This window comes from Eretmochelys imbricata, chromosome 2 (assembly GCF_965152235.1).
Source record: "Eretmochelys imbricata isolate rEreImb1 chromosome 2, rEreImb1.hap1, whole genome shotgun sequence".
NCBI classification, from domain to species: Eukaryota; Metazoa; Chordata; order Testudines; family Cheloniidae; genus Eretmochelys; species Eretmochelys imbricata.
Window position 1 is genome coordinate 264868641 of NC_135573.1, and position 23976 is coordinate 264892616.

A 23976-nucleotide genomic window follows, 5' to 3' on the forward strand; every position below is an offset into this window, starting at 1 on the left:
TGCTTGTCCCTCTGGGGCTGTGTTGATCTCCCTTTGATGTTTATCTGGCCCCCATTACTGTAGTAGCTGAGCACTTCACAATTGTTAATGTATTTATCCCACAGCGCCCCCTGTGAGGCAGGGCGGGACTATTAACCCCATTGTAAAGATGGGGAGCTGAGCGACAGAGTGGCTAAGTGATTTGCCCAAGGTCACATGGGAAATCTGTGGCAGAGCTAGGAAATGACCCCATGTCTCAGGTTAGAGCCCCTAGCCACTGAACCATGCTTGCTTCCTCTTCCATTTGAAAGATGAATTGTAAAACAGAGCCGCTTCTTAGGTACCTCTTAATGCTCCATCGCACTCTGCAGTGGAGGAGGACCAGCAGCCAAAGAGTTAACTGAAAATCTGAACACCTGGATGTAGCCAGAAGGGCCTTTTGCAAAGGCCAGAAGGGAGCTTATCATCAGGAGGGGCCGTTAGATGGTGGGGGCTCTGTTGCTCTAACAGGGCTGCCTTCTGTTTGAACGGTCCAAAACACATGGACGCTGACATATGTATATTAAAGTAAATCCACTGCCCTCTGGATTCTCTTCCTTGGAGAGCCCAGTCCAGCCCACCTCCCTCTCCTTTCTTGCTTTATTTAGGCGCTGTGTCTTTAAGATGGCCTTATGATAATTAACTGTCTCCAGATGCATGGTGCCAATTAAGGTCTTTGTTCTTGGATTCAGAGGGAAAAATATTTAAAGGCGCCGCGCCTCTTGAAAGATGCAGCCAGCCGGGTTCCTGTAGCAAATATGGATCAAGCCATTGTAATATGATCATCTCATAAGAAAAGGGTGGGGGGAGGGTTAGGGAGAAAGATTTTGGCTTAATTAGAACAGGCTTTGACTCCAAGCGGGGAAACAGCCAGGGTTCCACCACTCAGAACAGTGTCGTTTTGTCCCGTCAGCTGGGATCTATCCAGCCATGAAGTCTCACTTTGCGCCCACCTTCATGGTTCTTAGCTGGGCTCCGTTTTGGGGAAGCAAAGAGGCCTGTTTTAGAACCGTTACAATTTCTAGGCAATCCGCGCGGCCATACTCTGATGCTGGTAATATAGACACTTCAGGGGGGAACCGTGGGGTGGAGGGAGAAAGGTGGAGGAAGAACAAGGGTGTTGTTTAGTTCTTCTGAACTGTAATGGTAGAGGTGAGCCTTCTGCAGGGGAATGGGAACACAGGAGGGCTGCTGAGGGCCACGGACTGTCTCCCCTCAAAGATCCCTAGTTTGTCCCTTCTGCATTCGAGGAGTTTCCTTTTCAGCCTGCCGTTGAGCATGAGACAGAGGGAGACGTTCAGGTCCCCCTCACCACCGCAAAGGTAGGCATGTTCACACACCCACCGACGTGCATGTGCACGGAGCTCCACGCACAGACATGAACGCACTAATATTCACGTGCACACAAGTGTGTACAATGCTGCCAGCCTCAAGCAGCTATAGATCAGGAATCTGTGCCCCCCCCTCCAAATCCTGAGATTGGTTTAAAAATCATGAGATTTAAAAAATAATAATAATAAAGTAGCTTCTTTTTCTTTGCTGTCTAGTTTCTGAGCCTTCAGAGTCATGCTTGGGTCTCTGTGACACAAGAGCCAGAAACATACTTTTTTCTTTACTGAATGACTGCTGCAAACCTCATCTCATCATATTCTTGGAACACAGCGACACCAGATTATCACCCCGAATTTCCCCACAAGGCTTGCGATAAAGTCACGAGAGTTGGCTAGATTCACGCACACTCAGATTCTCATGCAGACAAGTGCACATGCAGAGAGGGAGCTACAGCCGTGCACAGATGCTTTTCAGCTCGGAACGTGTGTACACACCTGCCCGCAGTTACGCCGTACGAAAATTAATGAGGAAGTGTTATTGACTCCTTCTCATGACTCACGAACTAGGGGTCACCTAATGAAATTAATAGGCAGCAGGTTCAAATCAAACAGAAGGAAGTATTTCTTCAGACAACACACAGTCAACCTGTGGAACTCTTTGCCAGAGGATGTTGTGAAGGCCAAGACTATAACAGGGATCAAAAAGGAACTAGATACATTCTTGGAGGATAAGTCCTCCCTAGCCTCTGTTTGCTGGAAGCTGGGAATGGGCAACAGGGAATGGCTCACTTGATGATGACCTGTTCTGTTCATTCCCTCTCAAGCAGCTGGCACTGGCCACTGTCGGAAGACAGGATACGGGGCTAGACGGACCTTTGGTCCAGTGTGGCCGTTTCTATGTTCCCACACTCCTCAAGCCTGAGTGATTTTTCTTTCAGATGGGGGGAAAATAGGAAATCAGGAAAGAATCAAAGGCCCCAGGAGGGAGCACAGGGCATTTCTCCTGCGTAACAAGCTGCCTCAGCTCTGCTTCAAGCAATGTGCAGACGGGCAGGCTCCTTAGAAATGGACGGTACACAGACGGCACTCCCCATGGTCACATGGCTACACATATGGCCACAGCTGCTCCAGTTCAGCAGTGATGGGAATCAGATAAGTACCTAGATAAATCATCCCCTCCCTACAGACACACAGGTAGAGGCAAGTCCGTAAAGACAGGGGAAGAAACTCTTAGTGGTGAGCTGCCAGGCAGAGGAGATTAGCCCGTCCGTCACCCCGCGTGGGTGGGTATTGCCCAGGCATCCCCTTCTCTCATCACCTCCCCTGCGTCCCGTGCTGGGGAGGGAGGAGAAAAGAGGAGGGAGGCAGAGCACCAAGGAGGAAGAAGTGTGGCTGAGAGAGGGAAGGGGGAACAGATCGGAAGATGGAGGGAGAGAGACAAGTGAAGCTGGGTCCAAGGCCGGGGCAGGAGCGATCGCAGCCAGGGGCGAATGCTTTGAGCAGCCGCTGAACTGCTCCTGGGCGTAAGCGTCAGGCTGCTGACTCTTCCCACCAGTCAGGCAGCCTACTACAGGCCAGCTGTGCTCGGTACGTTGCCCTGAGACCGGCTCTCCTGCAGGCCCCGGTTCCTGGCAGGTAGCCTGGCTCCTGACCTGAAGAGCTTATCATCTAAAGAGACAAGTGATCTCCAAAGAGCGGGGGAAGAAGGAAACACCAAATACACACAACTTTTAAAGCACATTCATCCCCCCACCCCCAAACCTTGAGCCACGCCTGGCCGATGTCTTGTAGGCTCACCGCAGAGGTGGTCTTGCGGAGAAGGAGATGGGAGCAGCTTTATGGCCCAGTTCAGGGAGGGCATCAGGCTCAGGGGGTTGTGGAAGAAGTTGTGGAGCAGCAAGTGGCTGAGGTGTCGAGCAGGTGAGAGATGGCAGAGCAGAAAGGGTGGGGAGCCCGGCAATGAGAGAGGAGGGTGAGCAAGCAGGAAGAGAGGACGGATGTCGGGCAGTACCCAAACATTTACAAGACATGGGTAAACATCTCTGCTCTGCTACAGCCTCCCTGTTCAGCCTCCCTTGTGCCTCAGGGTCCACATCTGTAAAATGAGGATTACAGCACGGCCCTAGCTCACAGGGGTGGTGAGGCTAAATACATCCGAGATCGTGAGGCTCAGATACGAAGGTGACGGGAGACAGGTATGTGCGAAGAGGGAAGGTACGGAACCAGGAAGGGCCTTTAAAACAAAGGCAAGCCGCTAGGATGTGCTCCTATGCAATGCGTGCTCTGGGCAATCCCAGCAATCTGCCTGAGTGGGAGAGGGATCAGAGGAGAGCTACAAGAATGGTTGGAGGTCTCCAGTGCGAGAGGAAAGCCGCTCAATCTACGTAGCTGATCAAAAAAAGGAGGTCAAGAGGTGACTTGATCACGACCTTTAAGTACCGACGCCATGGGACTATATTTGATACTACAGGGCTCTTTAATAGAGCAGATGAAAACAGGATGAGGGCCAAGGGCTGCAAGTTGAAGTCAACGTTCAAAGTGGCAGTAGGTTGGGTGTTTCTCACAGGGAGGGTGACCCACCATTGGCAGAGCTCACCAGGTGACGTGGTGGATTCTCCATCACTTGAAGCATTTAAACCATGACTTGGACATCCTCCCAAAAGATACACTCTAGTTCATCCACAGGTTGCTGGGCTTGATGCAGAAAACGCGGTGAAATTCTCCAACCTGTGTCTTCAAGTTACCCAGGTTACCTAGGGAAGTGGTGGAATCTCCATCCTTAGAAGTTTTAAGGTCAGGCTTGACGAAGCCCTGGCTGGGATGATTTAGTTGGTGTTGGTCCTGCTTTGAGCAGGAGATTGGACTAGATGACCTCCGTCCCTTCCAACCGTGATATTCTATGATCGAGAGATCAGACTAGACTACCACCCATGTTTCCTGCATCAAGCCCAGACCCTTGTACCAGAACTAGAGCTTGTCCAATCCTGGCCTTGAAAATCCAGGAATAAAACTGAACTGCCCTGTGGGCCCTTCTCTCCAGGTCAGCGAGGAAGCCCCTTGACACGCTAGTGTGTCGGGTGTGTGCAAGCAACCAGTATACCTACCCTCATCGATGGCTGGAGAGCCCTCATCTGAAGGGCTGTTCATCTGGCATGTTTTCCCAGCGTTACTGTTCCTTTCCAATACCTGGAATAAATGCTGGTTTTGGGAGCGCTGAGTGGCATTTAGGGACTCTAGCTAAGGCAAACAGGGAAGGCTTTAACATGGGAACTGAAGGGAGGAAGTGACTGAAGGAAACACTTACTTAGGGAAGGGAATCACTGCATTCATATCATTCCATACAGGATCCCAGTCCCTCAAAAAAAGAGTTTAAATCATTCCCCCTTGGTTGAAATACTCCCTCAGGACCTTCCAAAGGACATTTCTGTCCTGACAGCTTAGATCATGTCTACACTAGCATTTATGACAGTAAAAGTTTTATCACTCAGGGGTGTTTTATTCACACCTCTGAGCGACATAAGTTTTGCCAGCATATCTGTCGGTGGGAGACACTCTCCCGCCAACATAGCTACCGCCGCTCGTTGAGCTGGTTTTATGTCAACAGGAGAGCTCTCTCCAGCTACACGAGGGATCTTACATCGGCACAGCTGTGCCATGCTGCAAACTTGTCAGTGTAGGCCTGGCCTTAGGGTGCTATTTGTCTGGGTGCTGATCCGTCAAATGGAACTTGAAATGAAGGTGGTATGTGGGTGCGCTTCCCAGACACACTTTGTCAGTTAAGCACCGGCAGTGCAGGTCGGGCACCAGAGTGCAGTTGTGGTTTATATGGAGGTCCTGCATAAACTGGTGGTTGTTTTACACTGGGAGATGTTTGTGGGGCAGGGGGCAGTCGGTCCGTGGATTTGAAAAGGGTCATAGACAGGGGTTTAGGGGGCTGAGGTGAAATCTGCATCTTAACAACAAGGAAGGGAGTAAATCGCTTAGTTGTGTGATCCTGTCCTCGCCATTCCTCCTTCTCCATCCACTCCTCTTGCAAGGATCTGTGAGTGCCAGGCCGTGGGTGCTGGCAGGCACCGGTCAGTTACCATTTGCAGTCAGGAGACGACTAGCAGCATCAGGGGTAAACTAGGGCCAGGAACCAGAGTCTTAAGGTTCATCGTAAGGCAAGGCCTGGAGCACAAACAAGTAGACAGTGTCTGCATCATTACTCAGACAGCTCCCCATGCTGGCTGGTTTATATACTGGTATGAGCCAATCAGGCCCTGCTGGCCTGTACTTCCTGCGATGTTTAACTTCCAGGGTCCCCCAGCAGAAACCCCCACCCCGAGCTTCCAATGGTGATGCAGAAGCATCGATGGCCCAGACCCACTGGAGTCCTATGTTCTAATCCCCCAGGGTCTCTGCACTTTTTTATGCCCAGGCTAAATTTGGACTCTACAGAGCACCACCACCACTCCTGTGGTGAGAGGAGACCCCCTCTGCCTTCTGTCTGTAAAGCTGTGGGACATGTTAGCTGAGCAGGCAAGGGGCCGTTTGCCTGCCAGCCCCCAGCTTGTCCTCCCAGCTCCGGTGTTGGGGCCATGAGGTGGGCAGTGTCTGTAAAAAGGGCCACTGGTCTCCTTAGCGAGACCTCTTTGTCAGACAAGCCAGGATGGTGGCAAGTGGCCTCCCCTGCATCTAGCCGCCACACCAGGTTGGTTTGCAAGCTGGACTGTGCGGCCAGCTCTGCTCTAGAATTCCTGCGACCACCTGTGGGCGAACAGAGAGTCAGGGACACTGGTAGCACACAATAGATTTCTGTGTGGGCAGCGTTTTCAGACAGGTGTGCTTTATGATCCCCCACGGGGCTCCCCAGCTCGGGCCGGGGAATCAACCAGACAAGGGCTTCTTCTCTTATGTCACTTAGCAGTGTTTTTCTTCTCTTGCTCTCCACCTTTTTCTTTCTTTTCATCTTTCATTCTTTTTTCTTTGTTTTTCTTTCTTCCTCTAGTCCTTCCTCCCCTTCTGTCTTTATGCCTTCCTCTAGTCCTTCCTCAGCTTCTTTCTTTCTTTCTTTCTTTCTTTTCCTCCTATGGATGTATTTGGCTCCTCCAGTCTTGCCATCATTCCTCTGGATCCAGAGATGTTCATTAGAGAATCAGGAAAGGTTGCACCTGTGTGTCTGTGGCAGGGACTAATGCGTGGGCTTTGAGTGAAAACCTTGACAAGGCAACTGGCCGGCAGAAGCTGTCCGACAGCTGCTCCCCAGTGTCCTAGCGCTCTGTCCCGAGAGCAGCCTGGTTCTTCCACAGGGATCTGTGCTGCGCTAGGTGAGATGGATTTGGGCTGGGTGCACCAAAAACGTTGTGGTTTAACCGATCCACCGTGTCCCTCTATCAGGGCAACTCACTGTATTATCCTAGGGCCTTCTAGGATCACTGCAGGTTTGCCCTTCCAGGTGCCATCTGAACGGCAAATGCAGCTCTGTTGTTGTAAGCAGATCTGAGCTGGTGGCAGTGAACATGACTGTGTCCCCGTAGTAACCATTTTCACAGCCACATTTGTCAGTATGCTCCTAACTCCTATGGGTGTACTGCTGCATTCTGGGAAAAGCCGGGCAGTTTCCCATAGTGGCTCATCGAACAGGAGACAGTGCCCAGGAAGAGTTGCACACAGAACAGCATGTGGAGCAATGCACTCTGGGAGGCCCTATCATACAGGCTTCTGGGAGGAAGGAGAGCCAGCAAATCCAGTCACACAGGAACTGTGGGGAGTCGGGGAGAGGGGTTCCTGTGAATACAGCAAAGAACAGATGTGCTGAACCAGTTACAATGAGGCAACATTTGCCGGCCTAGGCCTATGACATTCAGCCATTCGATGAAATTAGAAGATGGCAAATTCAACCCTGATAAGGGGAAATACTTTTCCACACAACATGTGATTAGACTGTGGAACTCCCGGCCACAGGATGTGTCATCAGAGCAAAGAGCTTAGCGAGATTCCAAGAGGATTGAACTCTGGCATATCGAGAGTTACAATAAAATCTCATGTTCAGGGCTTAAGCCAGTCCATTAGAGATCAGGCTAATTTAATCAGGAGGCAGATTATCTCACATCTGCTATTTCAGGGCTCTCACACCTTCCTCTGAAGCATCTGGCCTCTGTCAGAGACAAGATCTTGGAGCAGGTGGACCTCAGGGCTGATCCAACCTGGCAATTTCTAGGTTTCTACCATGCCACTGCCTGGTTCCTGTCTCTACTACAAGCTGCAGTGTAAACAGGGCAGCAGATTTCCATGCAGGCTGTGGATTTGAGTTCTACAATTTCTGCTCCCACCTGAGGGCAAACAGTAAGTCAGAGACACTGGTAGCACACAACAGACTTCTGTCTGGATAGCATTTTCAAACAGGTGTGCTTTACGGTCCCCCACGGGTTCTGCAGGAGTCTGAAGAATCTGGAAAATCTTTCAGTTTTAATTCCACTGGGCAAACACGTGACCAGGCCTGTCTCTTTCACCAACAGAAGTTGGTCCAATAAAAGCTCTTAAGCCCATGTCTATAATCACCATGGTGCCATGAGAGCAACTTTCACTGGACAGTCGCTACCTGTAATATCAGAAACATCCGAGATACTGTGCTCATCAGCACAACTTACCATACATGTTGAATGAGGCCAGGGCCAGAGCTGTGCAAAGACCGGGCGTTTTGGTTTGCTGGCCATACCGAAAGATCGGGGGAGGGGAATCATTTTAGATCCACCGAAACCAAAGTTTTTAAAAAATGTTCAATGACCTGAAAAGTAAAAAAAAAAATGTATATTCATTTGGGTTGAATGAAACATTTTGTTTGACCGGAAGTGAAATGTTTTGTTTCATTTTTAGCTTTTTAAAAAAAGGTTTTTACATATTCTTTTTAATAACGTTGAAGTAAGTCTCAAAATGAAGGGTATCTTCAATCAAGAAATCAAAATGGTCCCATTTTCCCGGAATTATTTTAGTGGGTTTTTTCTGTTGACTAAAACAATTGGGCAAATCCAACACGAATTTGTGAAATGTTTCCATCAATCTGAATGTCCATTTTTTGGTGAAAAATAGTTTTGGCTGAAAGATTATGTCCCGCTCTAGGGTCTTGCATGTGATCATGCTTGTAAGACTGTAAAGATTGTGATGCAAAGCACATAAGAACATAAGAATGGCCATACTGAATTAGACAAATGCTCCATCTAGCCCAGTGTCATGCCTGTGCCAGATGCTTCAGAGTGAATGAACAAAACAGGGAAATTTCGAGTGTCATCCAGTCCCAGATTCTGACACTTGGAGGTTTTAGGGATACCCAGAGCATGGAGTTGCATCCCTGATCATCTTGGCTAATAGCCATTGATGGACCTATCCTCCGTGAACTTACCTAATTCAGTTTTGAAACCAGTTATAATTTTGGCTTTCACAACATACCATGGCAATGAGTTCCACAGGTTGACTGTGCACTGTGGGAAGAAATACTTCCTTTTGTTTGTTTTAAAACTGCTAGCTATTAATTTCATTGGGTGACCCCTAGTTCTTGTGTTATGTGAAGGGGTAAATAACACTTCCCTAGGCACCTTCTCCACACCAGTCATGATTATATAGACTTCTATCATATCCTCATTAGTTATCTCTTTTCTTAGATGAACAGTCCCAGTCTTTTAATTTCTCTGCCCCTAATCATTTTCATTCCCATTGTGTAATGGGAGCAGAGTTAAGGTTACCAGGGTGTTGCTGGATTTTTGAGGGTACCCTTAATATCCTTTGTTTTTTTTAATGTTACAGATAATCTACATGGCTGAAGTTTGGCAAAGTTGTAAGAAACTGTAAACAGGATCTTAGCTGCCAGCTTCACCTATAATTAGACAGTGTATGTGTGTCTATACAAATGTACCTTAACTCTGCCCCCTTGGAGATGGCAGTAAATCCCTGGGATTATCAGCATGTACTGACCTGCAGTCACTGAGTAAGGTGTAGCTGTACTGAATGGTGGAGGCATTAGCTGGTGCACCTAGGAGGAGGTCTGGTTGTGGTATAAGGGAACTGGAAGGTTGTGCGCCTCTGGGTGTGTGTGTGTGAGCTTTTCTCTGCAACCCCTGTGCATATGATCAAAGGCAAGAGGTACCTGCTGTACCTTGCGAGATCCAGTACGCCTCATTTCCACGCTGACTGTGCGTGCACAGATATGAATGCTGTGTGTACAGGCCAGATGGTACTTTTGCTGTTGACTCCAGAGCTAACTATGTCTCTGCCTCATTTCCCTACCAGGTTTCACCCATTGTTTGTTGCATCCTTTGCTCTTTACACAGCCAAAAAACTATTCAGAAACTACTTTGGCACATTTGGTTCCCATTTGGTTCCCATTCTGTGTTAATGAAATATACAAGTCAATACAAGCTGGGTGAGTAACAGATTTTGGGTTCTCTAGCAATTCCAAAGAATCAGGTGGAAAGAATTCAGATCAAACCAAGCCTGATCTTTATTTTTTGGAAATTTTCAGCGCACCGGAAAAGTAGGAAAACGTTTCATTTTGGGTCAGAAGAAATGTTTTGTTTCCATTTCCAGCATCTGTACATTTTTGACTGTTTTGTAAATAAAGGAAATTTTGAAACAAAAAGTCGTTCTGAACTGAACAAAATTGAAACGTTTTGATTTTTTAAAGATTTTCTTTTAACCACCACAATTCATCAAAGACTGGACAAATTTGCCAAATGTTTCAGTGTTGCCGAATCAGCAATTTTTCACCCCCAAGAAAGTTTTGTGTGAGAAATTTCACCAAGCTTTACTAGCTGCTTACACGCTTCTGCTCTGATTGGTAGCATCTAACACATGGAACACAGTGAGCACCAGCTGAGCGCTCACAAATTAGTCAAAAGATTTTCCTATGCACCACACCTGTGTTTTCTGAACCTACACAGAGCTGCTTCCCCAAAGCTTTTGAAGTTCGCCCCTTAGGCTTTTGTCCCCAGCTCTTGTTAATGAGCCTCATGGCCTGGCCTTCAGCCCTTTACTCTGGAATCATTTGCTGTTTCCGGCAAGATGATATTAACCAGAGAGATGGGACCATCTTGTGCTATATTGCGTTTGTGTTTAACCTGAGTCCACCGCTGTGTTTGTGGGTGGATGTGCATATGCTGTGTTTGTGGGTGGATGTGCATATTCGCAGAGACTTGTCAGAGGGGAGGGGATGTGACTTTCCCACCCTTTATCCCCCATTGTGAAGATCTGAAAGGAACAAACAGGCATTGTTAGAAGAGGAGTCTACTCCCCCACCCCCGGGCCCTCCCTGTTTTTAGGGCCTCTTGTCATTCCTCAGATTTCTTCTCTGATATGGAAACTGCTTTATGACTTCCCAGGTTTCACACCGATGTCAGATCCCAGAGAGCCATCTGCTGGGAGGAGACCACCCTCCCCCCCACCACCCTTTGGTAGGCCCTGAACAGGAGAAGGAGGAAGGGCCCAGGAAAGGAGAGGGGGAAGGAAGAGGAGAGAGCAGGGTGGGGAGGGGAAGACTGATGAGGAGAGAAGCCCAGACTCTTTCTGGTACCTGGGCTACCTTGTATTCAAACAGCAAGATCAGGTGTGAACAGCCAGCATAGTTAGTGCCAGGCAGCTGAGTCTAGTCAGGAGACTTGAATTCTGATCTGGGCTCTGCCACTGACTTGCCCTGGGACTGTGGTCGCTTTGCTTTGCCACTCTGCGCCTCAGTGTCCCCCCATCTGTAAGCGGGGGGGAACATGGTACTTTTATGTAAGCGCCAAAACATACCTCAAGCTATCCCCTGCCCCGACGAGCTCGCAGGCTGGATGGCAGACACAGATCAGGACCCATGCATTGTGTGCCCCAGAGGAAGGGATGGGCCCCTCTGCTGCTGCTAAGTGTTGAACGTGGTGAGCAGGATGGGCTAACGCCAGCGGGTGGCCCGGGAGGGAGGAATGAGTGGAATGGGGAGGGGCTAGTGCAGTGGGAGCAGGGGGTGCCCCATGTAGGTGGCATAGAAGGGGGCGCAAGCTTGGGAATGGAAGAAGGAAACAAACTGGGTGGTGGCACCAGTAGAAGGGGCAGAGAAATGAGCTTCCAGACTCGGGCTAGGGCAGAGTCCATTGATTCAAAGACAAGGAGGGAACCCTGATATTTAGCCGGACCCCCCATAAAGCACAGGCCTAAGGAGCTGTGACCCCACATGGTGGCATAGCACTTTGCGGTCTGTGGGTGCAGCTGCATTATTATTAGTTCTATGCCACCAGCGCCTAGAGATCCCAGCCGAGATCAGGGCCCCATTGCGTTAGGGGCTGTATGAACCCACACTGCCCTGAAGGCCTTTGAGTTTGAAGAGGCAAGACGGACAAAGTCACCATTTACAGCTGGGCAAACTGAGGCCCAGAGCAATGAAAGGACTTGCCCACGGTCACCCAGGGAGAATCAGCAACTGGACTGGGTCTTGTGACCACAATGCCACCGTGTGTCTTTGAAGGACTGCATGCATGGCTTGATAAATCCTTCCGTTTCCTTGGACCTCTAGTGACACTGGCTGGCTATTTGGGCTATTTTAGAGCGAAGCAGGAAGGCTGGGCTGGGCTGGAACTGGACGGCACTGCCATCAGCCCAGACTGGTAGTCAGCGAAAGGTATCACCATGCTGGTGCTTAGAGACCCACAGGAAACACGGAGGGGGATCTCCATCTAACACTCCTATGCCAAAGAACAAGGCGGGGGTCTGGGCTGTAGCAGCTGATGGGAAATACAGTTTTTCCCCTTTTGGTTCCCTGCAGGCGAGGCAGATCTCAGCTCCATGCTCACAGAGGGTCTCTGTCTGCAGCCTCACCCCCCACTGCTCTCCAGCCAGCTCGGGCCCTGCCTCGTTCATCCTCTTTCCACCCTTCTCCCCTGCAGGTTTCAGCCCGCCAAGGCTGCAAGAGCGGACGCTTAACCTCCCTTGGGGGCTGCTGTGACCTCTGCCCCCAGGGCTATGGGGTGGCTGTCCCGTGCGGCAGCTCAAACACGGAGTGCGAGCCCTGCAGAGAGAGTGAGTAGAGGGGACCCCGGGGAGGGGAGGGCAGGCTAACGGCTGGGCAAGGGAACCGGGGATGGCCCTTTCGGCCAGTATCTCGTCTCCTGCAGTGCCCAGGGCCAGCAGTGACAGAGGGAGGTGCAGAAACCCATCCCAGTGGCCAGTTACAGGATCACTTGGTTGCCTTCCCCTGTCTGTGATGCAATAGACCCATCTCACTCTGCTAAGGCAGCAGGCCTAGTGCGCCCCACGCCTCGGGACCTGGGCCGAGCCCCTCAACGGGCACTTATAAAGGGCGCCCACCTCATCCCATTGCATCCCACTGGCCCCATAGATGCTGCCGTGTGTGGGTGACTGGGCCTGATCAGCAGGTCCAGGGTAACCGGAGGACTAATGTGTATGAGAGAGAAGGGTAGGATGAGGGGGGAGTGTGGGGAGGGGTCCTGGGATGGGTCCTGGCAAGGAGAGGTCGGGGAGCTCTGGGGTGAGCGGGGGCATTGGAGAGGAAAGTGAAGGGAGAAATGGTGGGGGATGGGCCCATATAAAAAGGACAAGGGTATAAGGAGGGGGGCTTATAGGGTGAGCAGAGTGTGGCATAGGAAGGGACGTCTAGTGTCCTCCAGCTCCAGGCCACGTCCTCTCCCTACTGGCCTGGTAGGGAACGGGGACCCAACCCATGAGCGCTGTAAGCTGGACCTGCAGAGATTTCCTTGCTCCTCAGGTCTGGCTGACCTCCTTTAGCCTCTTCTAAATTGGGGGCCTTTGTTCTGTTAGTGCTCGTGAGAGCAGGGGTAGCTGGGCCAGGGGTCTGCGTGATTCCCCAGCAACCGCTCGGCCGGCATCTCTCAGTCCCCACCTGCTATTCCTGGCCTGGGCCCCGCCCTACCCAAACCCGGCACTTCTGCCCTGCAGCTGCTCTGAGCCAGAGCCACCCACCCACCCTGAGCTCAGCTTGTCAGGGCGTGGTGATGTGGACCCGGTGGCGGCTGAGAACCGACCCAGCGCGATCCCCACATGACCTGAGCCAGGCCAGGGAGCCCAGGTTCGCGTTATTCCCCCTGGAGAGGACATTCACCCAGCGAGAGGCATTTTGGAGCTGATCGGACGCCGTGCTGATCTAAAGGAAGCCACCTTCCGGCCTCAGCTGGCCTGTCTGTCCAGACGCACTGCCTGGGTCAGTCGCTAAACAGACAAGCCGTGTCCGGGCCTGGCTCAGCTGAGCATGTGACTGCACAGCTGCTGCTGTGAACCGCACCCCCATCGGGACAGCTGGGGCCAGTGCTAGGAGGGGAGACCTCCCCGGAGACCCTGCGGTCAGCAGGAGAGGCGGTGAGGGTGGCACTCCACCCTTCGGGTCACTTACTAGCGCTGTGCTGCCTTCGAGGGAGACCTGAAACCAAGGTCCTGACCACCTGTGGTCATTGAGGATCCCAACTCAGATAATCGCATCCTGTCTCTTTAAATCCCCCTGCAGCTTTTCACTTCCTGTTCTAAACGATCCGGAGGGGTGGAGGGCTGTTGCTGTGAGCTGTTAAACAGCTGCTGTGTTCCACCTCAGAGGTGGCTGCATTTCCTCAGCTGATAAAGACATTCTGGCGTATAGTTCATCAGTCCATTTGTAAAATGCTTTGGGCGGTATACATGCAAGCTGGTTAACATTAACACACCCTACTAGAGGGTTTGGCCGCTTTTACCCACAATGCTTTGTGCAATGGTAATTCAATGGCCGAGTTCAGACATATGAGCATGTCTCCCCCTGGTGGCTGGCGCCTGTAACTATAATAGCCTGCTACCCGCAGCGGATGGAGTTACTCCTCTGACTCAAGTGGCTTGTGGTTAGGTTGCTGACAGGTGCGGGATCCGTTGCTAGTGGCTGTTATACCAGGAATAGGTTCTGAACTCAGTGACTCTCTCTTCCCACGGCAGATGGGACGTTCTCCTCCATCAGCAGCGCCACGGAGCCGTGCCAGCCGTGCTCACGGTGCCCAGAGCACGTGCCGGTCGTAGAGGCGTGCACCCCCACCCATGACACTGTGTGCGCCCCCCAGTGCGCCCCCGGCCACTACCTGCCTGCGGAGAACGGGAGCAGCAGCCAATGCCTGCCTTGCCAGGTGTGCGGGCAGGGCTATGGGGCAGCTATGCCGTGCAGGCCTACGGACAACACTGTCTGCCAAAAGTGCCCGGAGGGCTTTTACTCGGAGGAGAAGAGCTACGCAGCGCCATGCCTGCCCTGCCGGCTGGAGTGCAATGAGGACGAGGTGATGATCCGCACCTGCAGCCCAGCATCGGACACGCTGTGCATGGGTACGTACCGTGCTGGCCGCTCTGGCGGCCGTGGCTGGCTATATCGGAGAAGGTGGGCGAGCGCGGGCTGGGGGGATCTGCCCGGGTGGCGAGCGAGGGGCGTGTGCTGACTCTTGTGGGTGTGCGGGTTGCGGTGGGGGAGTTGTGTGTTGAGCGGTACAGGGGGCCCGTCTCCCGCCTGCCGCTGACTCACGACAACCCAGGCAGCTGGGGCGTGCAAAGCGGCTGAGAAGTAAGCGCGGCGACTGGTACCATCGCGTCTTGGATCCACAGCCATAGGCCAGGACGCCTTTGGGCCAGGCGCTGTCCAGACACAGAAAGTCGCTGCCCCAAAGACCTGACAGTCTAAGCTGTGTGTGTCCGTCCCCCCCCCGCAGCCGCAGGGGAACAATGTGTTGTTATTACAGCTGTGTAAGCTGGCTCAGCAGCCCAGGAAGGATGGATGTCAGGCCAGAGTCGGTTTCAGGGCACAATTTATTGGGTGAACAGAGAACTTAACTAAATACCAAACTAAAGTATTTCCTCTGCCCAACCCGAACTGCAGGTCCCAGCGGTTCATCCCTCTCCTCTCTCTTGGCCCCTCTGGGTCCAGGCACTCCGGCAGTAAACTTCCTACAGTTCTCCAGCTCAGAGGTCTGGCTGGCCTCTATAGGGACTGACTATCACCTGACCCACGCCCACCCTGATGCTTTGGCTGGGAGGCAACTGATCAGTCACAGGTGGGGCTGGGCCAGCCACTTTGTGACCAGCTGGCTGACACCTTAGGAGTGAATTCGATTGTTGTTGTTGTTGTTGTTGTTGAAAAATGGCATTAAAAATCAGAAAGTTTGGTTGGAATTTTTTTAAATGGATGTGGGGGTAGGGATGGGATCGGATGAAATTGGAAGATTAAAAATTTATCTTTTTTCGTTTGGGTGGGTGGGTCATGGGTGAGTTGGTTTTTGGACCTTGTTGGTTTATCATTTTCCCCTTTCCCTCCCACCTTTTAAAAAATAACTGAAAGAAAGAAAGAAAGAAAGAAAGAAAGAAAGAAAGAAAGAAAGAAAGAAAGAAAGAAAGAAAGAAAGAAAGAAACCCATGTCCTATGTTGGAATCTGTAGAAGGAAAATGACCTTGATGCTTGTAGCATGTCTCCCTCCTCGCCTGCCCACCCCTTTTGTGATCCACTCTGGTTAGGATGGGACCTGTCCTTTGCCCATTGCTGGGGGCGGAATCTAGCTGTCATGTTGTTAGCCTGAGACTGTCTTGGTACCTTGTATTGGGATAGCCCAACTTGCAGGGATAAGAGGGAGACAATGTCCCATCAGGGGCTCATTCCCCCTATCCTTCCCAGAAGGCCTTGGCATTGGAAGATAGCCATGTGTGCAGATCGGACCAGACCCTGGCCCAGTTTAAATAGATGGGAGCTTGGCAGTGGGAGCTTGGCTTGGGAGATGGGTAGGATTTGACCCAGATTATCTTAGGTGTCCTCTTGAGACCTGTTTTCCTTTTTCATTCCCCTCTGTCTTGTTCTCAGTTTTGCTTGTGCATTTACCGCTGAAGAAAGGCGCCGGGTTGGTAGCTCTGGGGACTGGAGTCCTCTCCCCAGAGAACAGAAAGCAGCCGGGCTGGCTGCCATCACACCATCCCTGGCCTGAGCAAACTACGGGTAGGGTTGAAAAGGGGCCTTCAGCCTCTCTAGCTCATTTGGCCCTTGGCACTTACGTCAAAGGGTCTGATTAACGCTGGTGTCCGTAGCTCTGCTAGGCTGGTGTCTGCTGGAGACCTGACAAATTGCCCGAACTGCAGGGCAGTGCCAAGCTGGGCTGAGTTTGAACTGGTGACAGAGAGCCCCGGGCAGGAATTTGGAGAGCACCGAGCTAAGTGGGGCAGGGACAAAACTCATTTCCCGCATCATCATTCCCTGGAGCTGCCCCGCCCCACTTCTTCCGCCATTCACTAGAGCTATACTGGCCATGGGGGAAATATTCCTGGAGCAACAAACATATCTGGGGCCTCAGTTTTTGGATGGCCAACCCGAGTCCCCTAAAAAGGCTCCGATTCTCAGGGTGCTCGGCACTCTCTGAAAATCAGGATCCCCTAAGGGGTCTCAGGCTGAGCACCCAAATCACTAGTCACTTCTGAAAATCTTGGCCTGTCTGGCTGTCTATCCAGCCCCATACACACTGGCTGGCTGTCTTTCCAGCCCCATACACACCGTCTGTCTGTCTGTCTATCTAGCCCCCCACACGCACACTTGATCATCTGTCTGAAGAATGAAGGGCATGTTCCCGGGAAGAGGATCAGGGCCAGAATCAGAGGCCAGAATGGGTTGAATCCAGTGAAACACTCCCACCCTCTCTCTTTCCATCTTCCTCTCCCTCCGGTTTTGTTTTAGAGAAACAGTTGCTTTTTTGTCCATGAGGACAGAGCCTCCTTAGGTTGCCCTTAATCTCCCCTTTGTCCCGGTCGCTGTGTCTTTAATCCCGCTTGGCTGTTGCGGGGTGAGTATGTGGGCTTGTTAATGAAACTCTCTGAAGCAGAGTGTATTAAAGGGCTGGGTGGCAGCACCATGCCGAGGGGGCAGCGCCAATCCCTTAAGACTTCATTGTCTCCCCGGTATTTGCCTCCAGCTTCCGTGTGATCTCGTCCTCGCCGCTTTTGAAAGTATCCGGCAAAGGGGCGTTGCCATTCCAAGCGCGGGAGGGGGCAGCTCTGGTGGAACGAGGCAGCATCCTTGGGCCCTGTTCACTTCTTCAGGGGCAGGGCGGGCGTTCGTGGGGAGAGGCTTGTCCCATAATAGAACAGCGGGGGAACCATCTCCAGTCAATGATATTATGAGAGCAGGATTGAAATGGATGCTGGGCCAAGGTCCAGGGCTTGCTATATCCTGAGAATCGGCAGGGCAACAAACCAGTGTTTTCTGCTGTTACAGCCCTGGGAACTGCCGCTGACTTGGGGCCTGATCCAAAGATTTTTGGATGAGGCCCTTGGTGCATCTGGGAATTGACCTACCCACTCTGTGCCTCAGTTTCCCTATCTAGGAAATGGGGATGAAAGGAAAGTGCTTTGAGCTCTTCGGCTCACAGGGGCTATGTATGTGCAAAGTATTGTGGGCCGCCAGCTGCTAAAATTGTGTAGGGTGAAAGGCCAGCTGGGAATCAGAATGGCATGGCTTTTCATGTCTCACAATCCTCCAGGGCTAGCAGCGCATTGGCGGCCCCAGAACACCTATTTCCAGGTGTTGGCTAGTGATCGGGAAGAAGAAACTTCTGTCAGAGCAGCGGGGGCTCAGGGAAAGGTGGCTGCTTTGCACACTGCTCGAAATGACCAAGGTCCTTTGTGCGAGTGAAACCCAGCCCCTGTGCATTGCAGGATTGGGGTCCAAGAGGATGGGGCACCAGGCTGGTCGGGGTCTGTCTCTCCTCCTCCAGCGCCACCCACACTCTGAGAGTTACCACCTGCTGATCTCTGTCCGAGTGACCCACCAGGACCTGCAGGGAGCAATGTAGAAACGGCCTTTCCAACTCACCAAACGGCCACAGCAACTGGACGGCAAGCGACGGCACCCGGAGGCAGCAGAATCATTGTGTTGGCCCTGAGGAGGCGTCGGTTCAAATCCTGCCTTTGCCATTTACCTGCTGGGTGACCTTCAGCAAGGCTCTCTGCTTCATCTTAGACTCCCACCTTCTGTCTGTCTTGTCGACTTAGGCCGCAGGGCCTGGATCCTCCAATGCATTTAGACACCTCACTTCCATTGATTTCAATGGCGCTTAATGACCTTGGCAGAGGTGGACCTGTGGAAAAGGGGCTGTCCCTTTGGCACAGCTGCAAGGTGCCCAGCCTCAGAGGCAGCCTTTAGGCCCTGCTATAATATAAATCGTCCACATTCTGCTGACACTCCCTGAGCTGCTGTGTTATTGGGAAGGGGACGGCACTGGCTCTGCCTGCCATTGCTAGGCACCGAGGGCCGGGGTCCCGTGACTAACAGCTTCTTCGCACAGGGTTAACCCGCCAGATTTCTTCTGTCTCCTCCTTCCCCAGGGCTCTTCCACCATCTCGGGGAGTCAACGCCATAGTCAGTCGCTGGCAGAGAGCGACTGACGTGCTGGAGATGTGCAGAGCTGGAGGGGGACTGGGGCCCGGGGCCCATCAATAAATGCCTGATCCATTGCAGTCAGGGGCAGGGGCCCTGGAACACTTTTAATAGTGGGGGGGCAGAAAGCCAGCCCGCTTCCCCCTTCCTCACTTGCCCCCAGAGCGGAGTCCAGGAGCAGGGCTGTGTCTCCAGGAGGGGCGGGGGGACACGGACAGGGGTAAGGGGCCCGAGGCTGGGACCACATCTGGGGGTAGGCACAGGGCCCACAGCTGGGACCCTGGAGGGGGTGGGGGACAGCAATGGAGCCCCGGGCGCAGGCCGGCTGCAGAGCCCAGCGTAAAACCTGGGGGTGCTGCAGCACCTCCCGCACCCCTAGTTCCCGCACCTGTGATCAGGGGGCATCTTTCTACTGACTTCAGTGGCTCAGGCCCTAGGGGCAGATGACAGGTGTCTCAGAAGGGGGTGGAGGAGGGGTGTTTAAGGGAGGGACGAGTGGGTTGAATTACAAGCGATGGGATGAAATTAAGAAAGAGAGAAATCAAGGGGAGAGGGAAAAGTCCCAGCAGAGAGAACTGCACCGGAGCTGGACCGTGTCATTTTCAGCGTGAGGAGAAATACCCAGGCCGGCTCCGATCGAGCTAGTGCGGTGAAAATATGAAGTCTAGCCACGGTGGCGTGAGCAGCGGGAAGCGCTGAGCCCAGCCCCGGCCCAGAGCCTCGTACATAGTCAGGCGGCTAATCCTCCCACCGCCCACGCTGCTGCGGCTGCCTCTCTGGTTTTAGCCGAGCGGGAAACGGCACCTTCTAGGCCTAGTGTAGACGTACTCCGAGCTGTGGAGCAGTCCCCGTCCTTTACACTAGCCTGGATTAAACACCTGGGAAACGGCTCTTGGGCTCAGATATTGTTAGTGGCTTAAGAAAGCTTTTTCATCTCCAGTTTCTCTTGAATTTCAGAACATGGGCAAACTGGGAGGAGCCGAGCCCCCGGGAGAGGAAGGGTCACAACCCCTGACCTCTGAAATGACCATGCTTGTCCCTTTCTAGTTAGTAGATAATTATAGTCCTCTCCCTCCCCCCAAACACCACACCACACGGGGCAGAGAAGACCAAACTCATATGCGCCTGTCGGTTTGAATGAGAGGGGCTGGCAGGAGAGAGGGGAGGATGAGGCAGGTTTGCAGGATGGCCTGCAGGCTTATAGAGCCATCGCTGGAACAAACGCCGCTTGGAGAAATGGGAGCTGTCCAGGGCGTGGCAGGGTGAAAGGATATTAAAAACATTGGGCTTGGGTCTTTTTTCACTCGTATGATGGAGGAAGACAGCCTGAAAGGTTATTCTGGGTGGAGGGAGGTTGCTTTGTGTTCTGACATTGATTTATCTGGAGAAATATCCGAACCGTCAATTCTCCTCTTCCTTGGTTTTTGCTGGAGGTCTTCTGGAAGGTCTCGGAGATGTTTATTGTGACCTCTTTGCTTTAATTGATAGGGCCGGATGGTTGACTCTTTAACAGACGTGTCCTTTCTCCCAAGAGTTCATTAGGCATTAGAGTGAAATAGGTGGTCATGAAAACCAGACTTTTGAACATACCAATGAAAAATCCCTTCCCTCTCCCAGTGGCTCAAATTTCAGTGCTGTGTGATGTCTTAACTTCACTCACTAGCTCTCCTGATGTCTGCCAGGGCAGACCAGTCCCCAGCTTGGAATGTTAAAAAAAAAACAAAAAGGTCCAGGGAAAAAAACCCTCCTGTTCTGATACAAACACCTAAAGAAGCCCAGTAGGGCACCTGGCTTCTGGGCGGGATTTGGCCACACAGAGCAGACTCTGGCAATTTCCCCTGTACAATCAAGTACGGAAACCCCTCCTGGCAAGGGTATGACAAGTTACAAAAGGCACATTGCTGGGGGATGAGACAGATGTGGAGTGCTAATGGGGTGCAGTTTTGCTTCAAGTCCAGCCAAGGTCAGCGAGGACTGGAAGACAGTCATTGCTCCAGGTGTAATAAGTTGGGTGGTGCTCAGGTCTTGATCATCACAAAATGTATCTGCCCTGTCATCGGTTTCAGCACCGGGGCCTAGGAGTGGATGATCAGCGGGCCAGGAAAACCGTTCTCTCTCTCCCAGTCAGGCTGGCGGTGGGACACTTGGCTCCGTGAGTGAGCAGGTGATCTGAGTCAGCCAGGTGCCATTTGCCCCTGCTCCGTTTACGTGGAAACCAGCCACATCTGTCAGTTGGGCTCTCAGCCTAACGCAGCGAATTCAGACGGGGCGTAAGCAGGTGCACTGAAGTCCAGGGAGGCGGTGCAGACAAGCAAAGGAGGAAATGTCTCCCGCTGTTGTGGGAGGAGAATGCACTGTGCCTAGCTTGGGTAGTAATTATCTATGGCCCACACAGATCTGCTGACCAGCCTCTGGGAGCATAGAAACACCTTTTATTGGACCAGCCATAATGGGGCTCAATAGGGGCAGATCCTTAATGCCCTTCTGGTTAGTAAGCCACCCCCAGGAATGCTTTGAGAATTCAAGGTCGGGTGGAGGGAGGATTGGCCTGTGGAACTCATGGCCACAGGAGGTCACCAAGGGCAAGAGCTTAGTAGGATTCCGAAAGGGACTGGAGACATTTTTATGGAGGAGAGGAACCTCCGGAGTTATAGTAGTAGGGATTTAAAACACCCAAGGGTTTTGGAAGGGATAAACCCTAATACTTCAGGGCTTAAGCCAACTGCTGTGTAACAGAAGCTAAGAGGCACCTTTCCCCTGGGGCAAGTCGTCCCAGAACTGCCCACTGCAGAGATTCCTGCACCTGCCTCTGAAGCAGCTGGCAGTGAGCGGATACTGCTCTGATCCTGTATAGCAGTGCCTAGATTCCCCGAACTCCATCGGGATTAGCAGGAGTCGTTAGCCCCTTCCTAGCAGGAGGGGTTGTCCAAGGCGTTCAGAGATGGGCACTAGTGATGCAAACGTACAACGGAGCCTTTCTTAGCAGCCGTGCCCAGCAAGCTGGGCTGTATGCATCTCACTGCTAGCGACTTGCACCCGTCCCTAACCTCCTAACTTTCCCACTGGTTCTCCTGGCTCCTTAAACGGGAAACACCTTCTCTGATTCGCAGAGAGAATCCGTATTCTGCCAGCGCTTCCCACCTGCTCAAACTCATCCACCCGTCTCACTCAGGGAAATGAATTTGGGCCCCTGCTGGGGCTGGGCCCACAAGGTCTGTGAGTCTCCCGGGCTGGGTAGGCCAGTGGAGAGCACAGCTGCGTAAGGGAGAGTGTGTGTGTGTTTGGGTGGGGGGGTTATACTGCACAGTGGGTGAGTGTTAGCTAGACAGCCCTCGTCTGCCTGGGTCTGTGGGGGTTTCAGATAGAACCAGGTGGCTTCCCCCTTCTCTGCTCATACCATATTCCTAGTGTCACCATTAAGGGAATGTAGCAGCTGCCTCTGGTCTTTGCATGCAACATGCACCCAGCCCTTCTGTCGGTTTACGCGTGACTGCTCGAGTTCTGGCTGCCTGATACACACTCCAGGTGCATTGACACCAACACACGCACTGACCCACATGCACACACAACCGCCATAGGCGAGCGCGAGTCTGTGTAGCCTGGGTGTCACACACCACCAGGGCAGCTTAGCATTACAACTGGTCAGAAAATGGCTTTTCTGTCTTGCAAAAAAAATTGAGCTTTGACATTGGGATGAAAAGCCACCGCTTTAAACACTTCTGTGAAACGAAATTCTGCTGAAAAAGTCGTCCTGGCTGCAATCGAAACGTTTTGTTTCGATGAGTTTGAAAGATTTCATTTGGCTTTTGACCTTTTTTAATTGTTGACATTTTTTCAATTTTGAAATGAAAAATCAACACTTTTTCTTCCAAAAATGTCATCTTGATATTTTCTCAGAACAGGTTTCTTTCCCATTTTTAAATGAAATTGCATTGAAAGTGATAATGTTTTGCACACACACAAAAATCAGTTTAATTGGAAAGGCATCTTCCAATGAAATATTGCAAAAAAGATATCCAGCCAGTCGTTCTGAGCATCCACTTCCTACTCTGCACCGATGACACAAGCCGTGGAAAATGAGGCACTTCCTCTTATGATCTCATTAACACACACAGGCTCTGATCAGGGCCCTACTGCGCCAGGCGCTGTACATACATAACCAGAAATGTCCCTGCCACCCAGAGCTTTCACACGCCAACATGCCGTTCTCATGTATCCCCCGTACGTGCTCACAGACGCTCACACTTACATGCCACTTTCATCTCTGCTTGAGCTACCGCAGCTGGAGACTGTTGAGGTCGGAGAGTGACCCAAGCCAACAATTCCAGAGCCTAGTCCCTCTTCAAACTCCCCCACGCGCTTGTACCTCGCCGCCCCCTGCTTTATAGACACATAGACTTTAAGCTTAGAAGGGACCATCTAGTCTGACCTCCTGCACATCGCAGGCCACAGAACCTCACCCACCCACTCCTGTTTGGAGGAGCGCTTCTCCCAAGCAACAAGAGGTCCAGGTCCAGGGCACCGAGAAAAGCTGGTGACTTCACATCCTCCATTGCAGCTTAAACCTCCCTAGCGTTCCAGGGGACCTGGGCAAGACGGCTCTGCAGAGGGCTCTGCTGAATCACCCACGAAACCGGACGCAGAGAGAATCTGATTGCAGTTCTCTGGAGCCTGCCTTGCACCAGCTGAGCTCAGACCCTGCAGCCAGGGAAGGGGCCTGGTGGAAGAGGCTAGCTCACCGCCAGCTCGTGAGTTCAGCCAGCCTCCCGCTGGCCATGCTCCCTGCACATCGGGGGCAGCCAGCTCCATTTGGGGGTGAAGCAGGAGGGGAGCTGCAGCTGCAGAACGAGTTCACGCACCCCACTTTGCAGCTTCAAAGGCAGGAGGGACTCTGCAAGCTGTTCCCTCTCCAGCTGTTCCTCCATAGACAAGGCCTCTCCCCGCATCCCCCCCCCGGCCCGTAACTTGTCATCACTTTCCAGCAGACAGACCAGATGCTCCTCACAGGAGCTGGAGCAATCCCCAGCCGCAGCCTATTGTGGAGACTTTGATGTAGCCAGGCAAAAGGGCAGGAGGCGGGGGAAGGGGGAGGGGGTCGAGCTGGGCCAGACGGGGAGGATGGAGAAGGGGAGCTGCAGGGCTGGTTTTCAAGCCCCAGGGCTGAGGGCCTGGCTGAGCGAATGCAGCCCCGCTTGGGTCTCTTTCGTTATCTGCTGCCTGGGCCTTCGGCTTCTGCCGTGT

At 52.2% G+C, this 23976-nt stretch overlaps 1 protein-coding gene across 1 annotated transcript in view; it reads left to right on the plus strand.

The window, feature by feature from the left end:
* The window catches only part of LOC144260794 (tumor necrosis factor receptor superfamily member 16-like), a 43158-nt gene that overhangs the window by 10243 nt on the left and 8939 nt on the right, over positions 1-23976 (plus strand). Inside the window, exons 2-3 of the mRNA XM_077809537.1 lie at positions 12239-12371; positions 14283-14660. Coding sequence (XP_077665663.1) covers positions 12239-12371; positions 14283-14660 — 511 coding nt within the window. The remainder of the gene's footprint in view (positions 1-12238; positions 12372-14282; positions 14661-23976) is intronic.